Below are 10,555 nucleotides of genomic sequence, written 5' to 3' on the forward strand. Positions count from 1 at the left end.
GATACTTACAGTATAGGTTGCTGAACACAGTGCCTTTCTGACGAGATAAACATTTAATTAAGAATCCTGACCATTTGAATAAATAATTACAATGAAACCCATGATATTTTCCACAGAAAGGGGTTTGAGGTGAGTATATAGGCTCTTTTTATCAGCTAAACAAACTGAAAGTCCAGTCTAAAAGACCAGTAAACTGGTAAAATGACAGATTAATATAGTTTACATAAAAATACAAATACAATACAATAAATAAAAATAAACAATAAGACTCACTGGCCAATTTATTAGGTACAGGTTCAACTTCTTTTTAACGCTGGCATTTAATTAGCTCATAATTTTGCAGCAACGCAAGATGGTCTGGTGATGTTTAAACCAAGCATCTGGATGAGGAAGAAAGGTGATTTAGGTGACAGTGGCATGGTTGTTGACTCCAGGTGGAGCACTTCAGAAACTGGAGTGCAGAAACAGGATTTTCATGCACAACCATCTCTAAGGTTTATAAATGAGGATGGTCAGAAAAACTGAAAAGCAGTGGGGGAAAATGCTTTGTACATGCCAGAAGTATTTCAGCAGACAATCTATAGACTGGTTCAGCATACAGAAAGGCTACAAATAAGCACTCATTACAAATGAAGAGCATTTATGGACACACAATTCATCAAACATTGAAGCAGATGAGCTACAGCAGCAGAAAAACACAAACTGAGGCTTACAATTCACATGTTATCACCAAAACTGGACAATAGAAGATTGGAATAGGGTCACCTGTAATGAGTCTTGATTTGGCATGAAAGCATGGATCCATTTTGCCCTGTATCATAGATTAAGGAGATGGTGTACTGGTGTGGAGATATCTTCTTGCCACTTGTTACCAGCCAAGACTTACAGTCTGAATATTCTAGACTGTTACAACACAGGCGACGCAGTGGCGCAGTAGGTAGTGCAGTCGCCTCACAGCAAGGAGGTCGCTGATTCGAACATCGGCTGGGTCAGTTGGTGTTTCTGTGTGGAGTTTGCATGTTCTCGCTGTGCTCGCGTGGGTTTCCTCCAGGTGCTCTGGTTTCCCCCACAGTCCAAAGACATGCGGTACAGGTGAATTGAGTAGGCTACATTGTATGTGCGTGAATGAGTGTGTATGGATGTTTCCCAGAAATGGGTTGCGGCTGGAAGGGCATCTGATGCGTGAAACGTGCTGGATAAGTTGGCCGTTCATTCCGCTGTGGTGACCCCGGATTACTAAAGGGACTCAGCCGAAAGAAAATAAATGAATGAATGTTTCATCACAAATTTGGATACAATTTTTAACCCAGTGGGTGAGCTGGTCCATATTTTACTTAAGTTGAAACAGCCCAGCATGTAAAGAGCACACGGAAGACCTATAAATGGAAAACCCGCTGAACCATCATAAACCATAAAACTATCACAATCTAGGATACATGGAGGAAATCCTTATCTCTTTTAGATTATCTGTACAATTTTTGGTCAACTGCAATACAAAGCAAATATTTACAGAGTATTTTAAAATCTCCCAAAATATAAAATGCTTAATTTTAGGAAGTTAAAAGTATTCAAATTCATGCCCGTAGGCACATACTGTTCCTATTATATGATGATTTTTAACCATGCCAGACAGGTTTTTCCAGGTGACACGTTAAACAAAATTGAAATGCAGCGTGTTTAAAAATAACAACCCAACAAAGAACAATAAAAGGCATTGTTTGTGTTTTTATCTAGTAACCAGGTGCAAAAGGCGGTGGATGTCGGTACTCTGATGGTAAGATTCCATCACTGGATTTGGGAATACCATCAGTTATCGGATGTACAGCTAACTCCTGATAGTCATTTTCCACTAGTCCTTCAACGTTAGTGTTACTGTTCTCCAAAACAGAAGTGGCATCTTTCTGAAACAAACCGCCAGCGATCTCCTCATATGTGTGATCTTCAGAGCGCTTCTTTTTCAGCTTTTTCTTGATGTGCACCAGGCTCAGGACCACAGGTTTCTGTTGCTGGCTTTTCTGTTGGGTACGGCCTTCACTGGGTGTGTTTGGTGTGATTTGCTGTCTGTCAGGGTTTACTGGCATCAACCCTTGCGATCTGTCCTCTGTGGTTGTTTGTAAGCGGCTTGGCAAGCGCATTCTAGGCGGTAACTGTGGTGGTGTTTCTTCAGTTGGAGTTTTAGAAGCAAATACGGTTCTAGGCTTTGGAACTGGCTTTGTTGGCTGATCCTAAATTAAAAAACAGAACTTGATTAACCTGTTTATTAATTCTGAATATTTATGAAAGGAATAGTGTTCTCTGGTGTTCTTCATTACGAACCTTTATGGTTCAATTTATGTATTTTGATGACAAATAGTCAGTCCAGATGTACCAGTCACCGTAGTTAGGCAAAAAAAAACTACAGCAGTGCAACAACTGAGGCCCTGTTCACACCTGATATTAAGATGATTTTCCTCAGTCTGATCACAAGTGGACAATGCTAAGTACAGGTGTAAATAAGGTCTGAAAGGTTTGAGCTTGTCAACTTTCGACCACATTCAGTGGTAGTCGAAAAGCATTTGATCGGGTTGCTGCAACAGTGTAAGCGCACATGTGGTTGATCTGCCTCTAAACACCGCCCTCTGTCCCAAACTGACCAGAAATGTTATCATTTTATCGTTTTGATAATAAGCGGAAGTTTCAGCTATTCTCCACATCTTTCTCTGTCAATCTAATAATTCCTTACATTTAATAATTCCTTATATTTATATAGCGCTTTTCTGGACACTCAAAGCGCTTTATAGATTGGAGGGAATCTCCTCATCTACCACCAGTGTGCAGCATCCACCTGAATGACAAGACGGCAGCCATATTATGCCAGACCGTACACCACACACCAGCTGATTGGTGGAGAGAAAACAGAGTGATAAAGCCAATTATGATATGGAGATGGTTAGGAGGGCATGATGGACAGAGGCCAGTGGGCAAATTTAGCCAGGGTTAAACCCCTACTCTTTTTCGAAGGACATCCTGGGATTTTTCACAACTACAGAGAGTCGGGACCTCGGTTTAACGTCTCATCCAAAAGATGGCGCTCACTAAGCAGTATAGAGTCCCCTTCAGTATACTGGGGCGTTAGGACCCACACAGACCGCAGGTTGAGTGCCCACTGCTGGCCTCACTAACACCACTTCCGGCAGCAACATAGCATTCCCATGTGGTCTCCCATCCAGGACCAGGAGCAGCCCTGCTTAGCTTCAGTGGGTGACCATGTGAGAGTTGCCGAGAGCTAGCTGCCAGCTTAATTTCTGCTGATATGTTAGTTGTAGTGTCACGGTGGCGTAGTGGGTAGCACAATCGCTTCACATCAAGAAGGTCGCTGGTTCGAGCCTCGGCTGGGTCAGTTGGCATTTCTGTGTGGAGTTTGCATGTTCTCCCCGTGTTCAAGTGGGCTTCCTCCGGGTGCTCCGGTTTCCCCCACAAGTCCAAAAACGTGGTATAGGTGAATTGGGTAAGCTAAATTGGCTGTAGTGGATGAGTGTGAATGAGTGTAGGGATGTTTCCCATTGATGGGATGCAGCTGGATGGGCATCTGCTGCATAAAACATATGCTGGATAAGTTGGCGGTTCATTAATAAAGAGACTAAGCCAAAAAGAAAATGAATGAATGAATGTTAGTTGTGTGAGCTTATTTCAACCACTGATTCGAAATAACTGAAAAAGCCCATACATAAACACGCACATTGTGCAGCATCATCAAGCTTGACAATAGCAGCTGGGTTCTGACGTAGTATTAGTGCGCACCAACGTGTACCCACAAGATTTACCCTCCACTTTGATGGTTGAAGTGGTTAAAAGAAGTCGAAAATGCATAGAGGAAACACACTGCAGTGTTTCCTCTAGGATTTTTTCCAGCTGTGGCGGCAGGCCTTTTACACAGATCTACCAACTACCAAATGTCGTAAGCGCAGTATTACAAGTCGAGATCGTATTTATGTGATACAAGCATGCGAATCTCTTCGCTTGCGCGCCAATTTCCTCTGTTTCTGCACAAAACTTCTTCCACGCCCCCTCAAATATGCTCAAGTGCAGATTTTCTTGTGAAAATCTTGAAAGCTACGTGGTGTTTGCTAGCACTACCACAGTTAAAGAAAAGTTTGCTCTGTTATAATTCACTTACCTTTTAATACATTTTGGAGCAATTATAACCTGCTTTTTAAAAAAATGACTGAATGTTTTAAATGAGAAGCTGTAATGTAGCCGTGGCAGGATGAATTTTTGTGTGGCGCCCCGTCATGGAAAAATGAATGTACCGGAAGCCATGCATTAAGATGCTAGGTGTGAACGGTAATGTGTCTGCTTTGTTCACTTGTGATCTGATCGGCGAAAATGCATCAAAATATTAAGTGTGAACATGGCATGAAGGACAAAACGCAAGGTGCAAGGTGCTACAAAAGATGTAAGTATATATCGGTCACGAACATACGTCAAGCACATTTTACAGTTTACATAGAAAAACATGAGGACATGAGCAATCACACCCCAGATGGAAAGCGCCGCACCATGTTTTAGAATTCTAAACATTCTATGAGGGTTGCTAGTAATGTTTAGCAAACAATGTAAAGATGGAGACTTCTGTGTCCTGTTACACCTCTACTTTCTAATAATTCAACAGACAGAAGTGTTATTCCACTTATACTATGGTTACTACAACAGTAGAACAGTAATTGTTCTGATGTTACATTTGTTTGGTTTTTGTCCTAAATTACTCCTAGTTTCTTACACATCTCATCCAGAGCATTTTGTTTTGTTTAGATTTTTGGCAGTCATCTTTAAGCTTAGTCTCTTTAAGGCAAGTCATTTCACTCGGCGGCCATCTTTGAAACACCTCTCAGGCAGTATGCTAGGGCATTCTGTTTGATTGAGGAAACATCAAATTCTCCAAAAATGCTTGCCAAGCTTACGACTGAATTTCATATTAGGAATCACCAATAAAATTAAACAACAACTGTGTCTTTAGTTTCATTTCTAAACGTCCAAATCCCACAAAATCTGCAGAAACTCATGTCTGGTCCGAGCCCCTCCCCGGAGTATTCTCGGTCTATAGTGATTGATGATTGGCTCCTGTACTAGAAGGCGCTCTTTATCCCTATATAGTGATCGATAATTGGCTCCTGTACTAGAAGGCGGTCTTTATTCGCCATTTAGTGATCGATAATTGGCTCCTGTACTAGAAGGCGGTCTTTATTCACCATTTAGTGATCGATAATTGGCTCCTGTACTAGAAGGCGGTCTTTATTTGCCATTTAGTGATCGGTAATTGGCTACTGTACTAGAAGGCGGTCTTTATTCGCCATTTAGTGATCGGTAATTGGCTACTGTACTAGAAGGCGGTCTTTATTCGCCATTTAGTGATCGGTAATTGGCTACTGTACTAGAAGACGGTCTTTATTCGCCATTTAGTGATCGATAATTGGCTACTGTACTAGAAGGCGGTCTTTATTCGCCATTTAGTGATCGGTAATTGGCTACTGTACTAGAAGGCGGTCTTTATTCGCCATTTAGTGATCGATAATTGGCTCCTGTACTAGAAGGTGGTCTTTATTCACCATTTAGTGATCGGTAATTGGCTACTGTACTAGAAGGCGGTCTTTATTTGCCATTTAGTGATCGGTAATTGGCTACTGTACTAGAAGGCGGCCTTTATTCGCCATTTAGTGATCGATAATTGGCTACTGTACTAGAAGGCAGTCTTTATTCGCCATTTAGTGATCGATAATTGGCTCCTGTACTAGAAGGCGGCCTTTATTCACCATTTAGTGATTGATAATTGGCTCCTGTACTAGAAGGCGGTCTTTATTCGCCATTTAGTGATTGATAATTGGCTACTGTACTAGAAGGCGGTCTTTATTCGCCATTTAGTGATCGATAATTGGCTCCTGTACTAGAAGGCGGCCTTTATTCGCCATTTAGTGATCGATAATTGGCTACTGTACTAGAAGGCAGTCTTTATTCGCCATTTAGTGATCGATAATTGGCTCCTGTACTAGAAGGCGGCCTTTATTCGCCATTTAGTGATCGATAATTGGCTACTGTACTAGAAGGCAGTCTTTATTCGCCATTTAGTGATCGATAATTGGCTCCTGTACTAGAAGGCGGTCTTTATTCACCATTTAGTGATTGATAATTGGCTACTGTACTAGAAGGCGGTCTTTATTCGCCATTTAGTGATCGATAATTGGCTCCTGTACTAGAAGGCGGTCTTTATTCGCCATTTAGTGATCGATAATTGGCTACTGTACTAGAAGACGGACTTTATCTGACATACTGACCGTTACACTTTTCCTCATTCAAAAAGATACGAGTGACCTGTCTTGTGTATTCTATAGTCTTTGGCATAGTGATATGAAACTGTAATGTAGAACTACTTCAGCTGTGCGTTCATCAGAAAATATCCGCACACCTTAGAACTTTCATCAGCTAATTAGAATCAAGCATTCAACAGTATTGTTGTAAAAATTATATATATAGGATCTGTTAATGTTATATTACCATGCTGTGTATATTCAAAGCGCTCACTTCTGTCTCCAAGCTGGGATATAGTCTCGCAGGATGACTTGTAGAATTGTTTTGAAGCTGCGACGTCTGGTTTTCTTCAGAGATATTTGATTGAAGTGTATTTGCTTCTGTTGAAGAACTTATCCATTCAACCTGTCTATGGCTTAAGTCTTTCTTTTGAGGAAATAACAGCTCAACATAGTTGGTTTTGCCACCCTGAAATACAAATGTGAATAACTTGTTCAAGACTCAAGGCAAAGATTACGATTCATGTTGATGGTGAAAATAAACATGGTTTCCTTCCACTCTTAGTGTTTCCGATGTTTTAAACAACAATTTCATGCTATATGATAATGCAAAAGTGTACAAAACTTCTATTTTAAATGTTTGTTTTAAATGTGTGATGTATAAATTTTATAGGATGCTAGGGCTGTATTTTAAAGCCCTACATTACAATTATAATACAAACAATTTTAACAGATTAAGGAAAATTTCACAGTATGTCCTATAATATTTTTTCTCATCGAGAAATCTGCTTTTATTTAATTTAAACGAATTATTTTTACACATTCTATTATAATTATCATCATATAATGTATATAATCTTTATATAAAAATGTTCTATTAATGTCAGAAATGTGTTATACAAATATTCTGTGCATAATATTTTGATACATAGAATTAATGTGCACTATTAGTTCAACAAAATTAAGAAAAGTATTTTAAATCTTTAACAAATAACAGTTTAAATTATATATTAAAAGGTGAAAATATTTTCATACTACTGTAGCTTCATGTTCCTGTTTAGCAGGTCATATGACATCTGAAGGGTGCCCAAACTCAGTCCTGGAGGACCGGTGTCCTGCGGAGTTTAGTTCCAACCCTAATTAGACACACCTGAACCAGCTAATCAAGCTCTATCTAGGAATACTAGAAACTTCCAGGCACGTGTGTTGAAGGAAGCTGGAGCTAAACTATGCAGGACACTGGCCCTCCAGACCTGACCTAGCACTAACTTGACTGTGTCTATCTAGTCAATTATAATGAATAACTATAAACAACCTGTTTGTAACATACAGAGCAACAATATGCTAACATTTAAGTGTAAATCTATACCTGTTCACAGGCCACAGTGAGTAATTCATTGTAGGGGAGAATGGGGCATCTGCGATGGAAAGCCACCAAGTCATGAAGGGAACAATAGACCGTCTTTTCTCCCACTATAATAAACTGGTTATCTGGCAATACGTTGATCATAAAGTGTCGGCATCGATCTTCAGCTCTAAGAAGAAAAATTACAGGTCATCTGTTAAGTCTAATGGACTCATTTGTGTTCATTTATTTTGTGACTTCCTTATAGTCAAAATTAATAACTAGCAACAATGGCCATATTCACACACACTTACCGATAAGATAATGTATAACCCACTCTGCTTTCGCTAACACGAATGAGGAAGTAACCAGGCGGTTTGCACATCAGCATTTCCTCTGCAGCTCTAAAATACAAAAATATTTGATCGGACTGGATATCAGAAACCTGATTTTCTGGTAGATGACATCAACATGACTTGACACATTTTGAGCATTTTTTTTAACAATTTAAGTCATGTTTGCGTATTTTTGTAACATAATACAGAGTCCATTACTTTCTGGATATTATGCCATGAAACCATTCTGGAACAACTCCATTCTCCAAAATGCAGCTGCGCTGGTATTCTGTAAACCAGCTAAATGCTGCATTACTGCTGTCATTTGGCAAAGGAACGGCCATGACATCCAGAGTGTCCTATAATCACATAAATAATTTGATGAATTAATGTACACTTTGAATACATAAAGGTAAATTTGTGTTTAGATCTAGATTTACATGAAAATAACATTGAATTGTTTGGCAGATGCTTTATCCAAAGCGAGAAACAAATGAGAACAATATACAGGGTTTGTGCAGGTTAAATTTAAAGAGTTAAATTTAAGACTTTCTAAGACATTTTTAAGACCATTATGAATGAAATTTTAGACCTATAAAGGGCTAAAGGCTAAGGAGTTTATCAAAAGGCCCAGATGGAAAAGATTTTTTTTTGCCCTATCAAAAAAATAATTTAATATAATACATTTAATAATACAATATAATTTTTTTTCTTAGCAAAATGTTTTAAATATTGTGTAAAAACAAACAAGCTCTACTTGTATCCATACACTTTTTTCCAATATAAAAGTTTTTTAAAAAATCAAAAAAATGAACAAATGATTAAAAGTTTTAAAACTAAAATAAACTAATTCTATGCACAACAATCTGTCCAGGTCAGTGTCCTCAGCAGTAAATACATAGAGAACTTTTAAACAAATGTTATTGTAAGTAAAATGATTAAACCATTATGATAAATACAGTTCAAAATTACTTTTTGAAATAAAAGTTTAGAGTTTTATTGAGATTTGATGTTGATTGTTTGGGTTTTGGCCAGATTGAATAGCAAAACAAAAGATTTAAGACCTACAACATAATATTTCACAATGTTTAAGACTTTTTAAGTCCCCGCAGAAACCCTGAATATAAGTATATAAAAATTTAAGCAAAAAAAAAAAAAGGTAATTCATTTAATATGCTGTATAATGTTTATATCAGTGAGAGAGATTTTGATAGGGTCAAATTTAATATATATATATATATATATATATATATATATATATATATATATATATATATATATATATATATATATACATACACACACACACACACACACACACACACACAGTTGAAGAATTATTAGCCCTCCTTAGATTTTTATTTTCTTTTTTAAATATTTCCAAAATGATGTTTAACAGAGCAGGGCAAATTTCACAGTATATTTTATAATATTTTTTCTTGTGAAAAAGGTCTTATTTGTTTTATTTCAGCCAGAAAAAAAGCAGTTTTTAATTAAAAAAGAAAAAAACATTTTAAGGTCAAAATTATTAGCCCCTTTAAGCAATTTTTTTCGATAGTCTAGAACAAACCATCATTATACAATAACTTGTCTAATTGCCCTATCGTGCCTAGTTAAAATATTTGACCTAGTTAAGCCTTTAAATGTCACTTTAAGCTGTTGAGAAGTGTCTTGAAAAATATCAAGTCAAATATTATTTACTGTCATCATGACAAAGATAAAATAAATCAGTTATTACAAATGAGTTATTAAAACTATTATGTGTAGAAATGTGTTGAAAAAATATTAGAAACTGGGGAAAAAATAAACTAATAATTCTGACTTCAATTGTATATACACACACACACACATTGATTATTTAAAACAGATTATCCTCTCTATGATGAAAATGTTAAATAACTTAATTAAATAATTTCTCATTTAATCTCATCTCATGCCCAAAGATTATAATAAAGAAGTAAAGTCAACAACGCTAATTGAAGTATGACTAATTCAAGTTTAACTGTTAAATCAAATTAATTCACACGTAGTTATACGATCCAGTGCTGTATACGTGACACGCTGTTGATAATACATGTTTTATATGTCTGACACTATCAATAACGCATCAAAATTGCAATGTTTATAATGCACTCACCTGTCGATGTACAATACACGGTTTTGTGACAGCAGCTGACGTGACCTCACCTGTTAAAAACTGTTGTATGGGTGTGGTTTAAACAAAGTAATCGACACATACATTTAAACTATAAATAACAACAGCAATGTTCTCCAAATCATTCTTCGGTTTCAGTTGAAAACATATATCCAGTTTACAAACGTTGAAAGTTGATTTGTTCGCGGGAAAAGCTGACGTAAGTTCATAAAATGAATAGTATTTACGTTACTTTCACCTTCCTGAAAGGTCTGGCCAAAGTCTAATTAGCTGAACCTGCAGGCAAATCAGGTATGTCTGCTCGACGAACGTCACGTTACGTAATTAATATTCATAAGCCAGTTCGTCCCACTTTTTGGTGTTGGTCTGGCAGTTTTACTAAGATTCTGACAGTTCTGGGGGATTACTGTAAAAAAAAAAAAGCTTCGTTTTGTGTCAT

General features: G+C 37.4%; 1 protein-coding gene across 2 annotated transcripts; it reads right to left on the reverse strand.

The window, feature by feature from the left end:
* Window positions 1-623: 623 nt before the first annotated feature.
* hsh2d (hematopoietic SH2 domain containing) lies at window positions 624-10,383 on the reverse strand. Of its 2 annotated transcripts, none has more exons than XM_056448160.1 (6): window positions 10,099-10,383; window positions 8,181-8,320; window positions 7,941-8,030; window positions 7,651-7,816; window positions 6,556-6,750; window positions 624-2,225 (listed from the first exon to the last, which is right to left on the reverse strand). In XM_056448160.1, exons 2-6 carry the CDS (start codon window positions 8,303-8,305, stop codon window positions 1,731-1,733), a joined length of 1,071 nt encoding a protein of 356 aa, XP_056304135.1. In that variant the 5' UTR covers window positions 8,306-8,320; window positions 10,099-10,383; the 3' UTR covers window positions 624-1,730. The 2 variants fall into 2 exon arrangements, with proteins under 2 accessions (XP_056304135.1, XP_056304134.1); XM_056448159.1 differs by having other exon boundaries at window positions 6,529-6,750; window positions 10,099-10,379.
* Between the last annotated feature and the right edge of the window lie 172 nt (window positions 10,384-10,555).

Source organism: Danio aesculapii, chromosome 22 (genome assembly GCF_903798145.1).
Source record: "Danio aesculapii chromosome 22, fDanAes4.1, whole genome shotgun sequence".
Classification (NCBI taxonomy): domain Eukaryota; kingdom Metazoa; phylum Chordata; class Actinopteri; order Cypriniformes; family Danionidae; genus Danio; species Danio aesculapii.